This window comes from Bradysia coprophila, unplaced genomic scaffold (assembly GCF_014529535.1).
Source record: "Bradysia coprophila strain Holo2 unplaced genomic scaffold, BU_Bcop_v1 contig_250, whole genome shotgun sequence".
Taxonomy (NCBI): Eukaryota; Metazoa; Arthropoda; class Insecta; order Diptera; family Sciaridae; genus Bradysia; species Bradysia coprophila.
The window spans coordinates 387438-391778 of record NW_023503512.1 but is presented as its reverse complement, the minus strand read 5'-3'; the positions used below and the strand labels follow the sequence as shown (position 1 = coordinate 391778).

Genomic DNA, 4341 nt, shown 5'->3' with positions numbered 1-4341 from the left:
CGTTTAATCAGTGGAGTGTTTGTTGCTCATATTGTGCTGCTGTGCGTTGTTGTGCTAAATATAGTGTTCGTTGTTTCGTTGCCGTGAATTTCTCAATTTTTGTGCTTTGCTTAGTGGGCAGCAAATTGTACGAAACATATCAGGTATGGAAATTGAAGTATTAAAATAATCGGGAAAGAGATGAATAACAAGCAAAAATACCTAACCTTAGTTTTAGTTTCTGTAATTTTCTCTTGTGTAGGTAAAGGTGTGGTTTTTGATGTTTCACCACTTCCTGAGCAATAGTTCATCGGCTAAATGTTTCGAGTCTAAAGTGAAATACAATAAACTTATGTGAAACAATATTATTGTCTTTCTCTGCAGTTTTTTTTAATTGGACTATACGCACAGACAATTACCATTATGAGCGAATATCTCACAAGTATGACTTTCGACTACGACGAAATTCTTCGTGAATTGAAAGACTGCGACATCGTGGAGTTCAACAGATTAAAGTACTCACACTTTGCATTGCACATAGCGAATGGCGTATTCGTTCATGTTACAGGGAACGAAGGTGAGAACAAGGGAGGCAGTAAAGGAACCAAATGCGCTCAACACCTTCGCAGTATTGCTAAGAATGACCCTTGTCGAATCAACAATTTGGAATTTGCGAAAGCTTTTCAAGAAGTGGGTGCTGGTGATTTTGGACGTTTGAAAACTAGATCGGTTGCGGACACAAAGCGGCTTGCATTGACTGGCCTACGTTTGGACATAAATGGTCATCCACTGTTGGGAACTGATAATGGTATCACCGTAACATATGATCTTCTCGGATGGAATTGTGAGCGATACTGCACCTACTGGAAATATGACTGTGATGGATTTAGTCAACAGGTAAATTGGTTTTTCATTTATTTGAGAAAAATGCAAACAAAAACAAAGCATTTAACCGTGAAATATCAGGCTTATAATGGCGTTGTCAGTACAACCATAGGCAATGCTCAACGATTATGTGACGGAGCCGCAGCCGGCTATTTCAGAGCTGTGGAATCCGATGAGGTCCCTTTTGTCGCTAAGCCTTTCTGTGCAGCAGCTGGTTGTGTTATGAAAGGCGCTGCAATTACAGTTGGAACTGGCAAAGCTGTTGTCGATGGAGCGACCAGTCTGTTGTATGGCATTGGCAATGGCGTAATGAACTTGTTCGAATAAACATTGAACTATTGTAGCCGTGAATTGAACGAAAAGTGAACGATTTAATTATTCTATAAATCAATAAAAAAAAATAGAAACAAGAAACGATAGTCTTTTTAGACCCGTACGAAGTACTGTGGTCTTATAGGTTTACGTATACGTTTGTAACACGTCGAATTGGACTCCCTGAGTAAGGGGAAACCTATTGTGGTTGTCTATAGATGCCGAATCATCGAAAAAAATGGCCGTCTGTCTGTCTGTATGTCCGTTTGTCTGCACGAGTTTGAGTAAAACACATCCGATTTCCAAAATACTTTTTTTTTTTCCCGTTTGGTAGTATCAAAACACAGGCGAAGTTCGAAGATGGGAGCTGAGGCAAAATAAGTGCTTTTGGGTTTTTCAATGCCGGTAGATACACTTAAAAATGATACATCAAATGAAAGATATTTACAATACCGATCGACAAAAAAAGTTTATAGAAATCGGATGCCTAACTCGTGATTTAGGCCCCTTGATGTGAACCAGGTATAGGGCGCCAAGCAGTTTTTGCTTGTAGGAAGGCCAAATTTGAACATATTTCGTCTACTTTCACTTCATTAGATAAGTATTGATCGTACTAATTGGAGAAAAAAAGTTTATGAAATTCGGTTCACCAGAGAGTGAGCTAGGTCTCTTGGAGTGAGCTTATATCACGGGCTGGACAGGCTGGACACTTAATGAATAGCAGCATTTAAAAAATGAGGAGTAAAAAAGGTATTAACGAATCTAAAGTGTCAGTACTATTTCCGGTCTCTTAACAAAATGGCTGTCGGCGGCAATGTTGGATTTTAGTAAAAGTGAAATATCTTGCGAAAAATGGAACATATAGAGTTTCTGTTAACATAGAAGTAATTGGTTATGGGTTTGGGGTGTTTCAGGCATTCCATATAATGTACACAATATATATGACCATATACAGCATATTCATCTGTGAAATATTTATTTATAGTGAAATATTTTTGGGGTTTTTTTATTTGCCATTTACTTCGAAATTGTGGGGTCTGTTGTTGGTTGGATGCGGCAATTCAGTAAATCAAAACTGAAATTGTTTTGTCTTTTCTTTGCTATATATTTCAGCCTGTTTTTCGTATCAACCAGGACCTCTATGCAGTTCATCGTTGGGCTCGCGAAAATTCTTTGAAGCTAAATGCCAATAAGTCCCAAGCCATTGTATTCGAGGATTCTAGATTCTAGATAAAAAAAATCCGGACAAAAAAAATCCGGACAGAAAAATCCGGACGAAAAAAATCCGGATGATACAAAATCCGGATTGATTGTTACTACTAGCTTCGACTGGATTTTGTATCATCCGGATTTTGTATTATTTGTCAGAGCCTCTTTAGAGAGCCCCGCAGCCCATGCCTCATACCCATGGACATAAGCCCATGTCTCCCGAGTCTCCTTCTTTCTTATTTTATACCTGAAATGCCTAACAAATTTAAAATAAAATCAAATAAGGCTTGCCATAGATAAAGGTCTCTTTCCGATAGCCAAGCTATCAAAGTTCACACTACGTGATGATAGACTGGATAAGGGAAGAGTTTTTAACTCTGTTAAGAGATTTGCTTTTCTGGCGAGCTTTATCTACGGCAAGCCTTAGTTATCTATGGCAAGCCTTGTTTGATTGTATTTTAAATTTGTTAGGAATTTCAGGTATAAAATAAGAAAGAAGGAGAGGCGGGTAAGCTCTCAACATTCTCCATATGAGAAAGTTGAGTGAATTGAAAATGTTAAGTACAGCGATTCATCGAATTTTAGCCGTCGTGAATGTATCGTTTTTAATAGTTCGCCTGAAATTTTACAGGGAGCAGGAGCAGTGAGTGAAGAGTGTATGCGATATGTACAGCGTTCTTTTGGTACATTGAATTTATCATGTTATTATTATTGTATGCCGTCATCACCACACTTTGAAATTCATTGTTCATATCAGCAGAACAACGTGCAATATGAAGCGAAAAAAATTAAAATAACCGTTCAAAACTTTACAATTCGACGATTTGTGCACACATAGTTTGTGGGCTGGGCCAGTGCCCATGGGTATTTTTTTCTCAAACGATGGGCATAGTGGGCATGTGGGCACAAAAATTTGCTATGCCCACTGCCCACTCATCTCTAGCCCCTTACAGAATCCGGATAATTCCTTAATTTATTGTCGCTATGTGACACTATCTTTTATTCACTTCTGAATATGTGACGCTTTCCTTAAATATTTATTGCCGCTTTGTGACACTATCTTTTATTAACTTCTGGATCTGCGACGCTGATCAAGAAGCTTCAAAATACAAAGTTGCAACATCCATTTTAATTAGGGTAATCAATCTAGTTTTCGTAATTTCCGGATTTCGAACTTTCAAGGGGGGAAATCCCCCTTGACCCCCCCCCCCATGAGGGGGCTGCCGCCCCTCGACCCCGCTTTTCTTTTTTTAAATTATTTCACGGCCTGCGGCGCAACTACCAACCACATCAGAATTTTTTTTCTATTCTTCCTTTTCTTTTTTATGGCTGCGGCACCATTCTCAAACTGTCAACACGTTACAGAATACCTATGTGACAAAAATAATCCGAAGTTTTTTTTTATAACCCCCGCTTTTCCTTTTTATGCCTGCGGCGCCATTTTCCTACTGTCAACACGCAACAGAATACCTTGATTAATGTATGCGGCAAAACTAATCAGAAATTTCTATTTATATCATGTACGACAACATCGTGAGGATTAAAGTTATCCGGAAAGAATACAATGTTAACCTTACTTTCCATGATTTTTTTCCATTTAAAAAAATCCGGAATTCCGGATTTAATCCCGACAAAATTCCGGATTTTTATCATCCGTATTTTGTATTGTCCGGATTTTTCTGTCCGGATTTTTTTTGTCCGGATTTTGTAGGACCACCGTCCTGCTAGGTGGTGTAGTCATTCCATATGCAGACAAGGTTCTGAACCTAGGACTTGTCATGGACAAAAGACTGACATTCAGAGACCAGGTGTGCTTGATCTATTCCAGGGTATTTGCTAGATTTCGTAGTCTCTGGCATCAAGGCCATGTTTTCTCTCGTAAGATTCGGATGATGCTGATTAAGTCTCTTGTACTGCCGGCCTTTACGTATTGTGACTCGGTTTATTCTACAAATT

General features: G+C 38.7%; 1 protein-coding gene across 3 annotated transcripts; it reads left to right on the top strand.

The window, feature by feature from the left end:
- On the top strand, nucleotides 1-1272 carry LOC119078363. Of its 3 annotated transcripts, none has more exons than XM_037185868.1 (3): nucleotides 1-143; nucleotides 364-876; nucleotides 946-1272. In XM_037185868.1, the coding sequence occupies exons 2-3, from the start codon at nucleotides 403-405 to the stop codon at nucleotides 1189-1191; spliced, it is 720 nt and encodes a 239-aa protein (XP_037041763.1). In that variant the 5' UTR covers nucleotides 1-143; nucleotides 364-402; the 3' UTR covers nucleotides 1192-1272. The 3 variants fall into 3 exon arrangements, with proteins under 3 accessions (XP_037041763.1, XP_037041762.1, XP_037041761.1); XM_037185867.1 differs by having other exon boundaries at nucleotides 242-876; XM_037185866.1 differs by having other exon boundaries at nucleotides 218-876.
- Nucleotides 1273-4341: the final 3069 nt, after the last annotated feature.

Coding starts and splice junctions, on each gene's coding strand:
- LOC119078363 (XM_037185868.1), top strand. CDS start 403: ATGAGCGAATATCTCACAAGTATGACTTTCGACTACGACGAAATTCTT. Junction 877..945: donor GTGATGGATTTAGTCAACAG/GTAAATTGGTTT, acceptor GTGAAATATCAG/GCTTATAATGGCGTTGTCAG.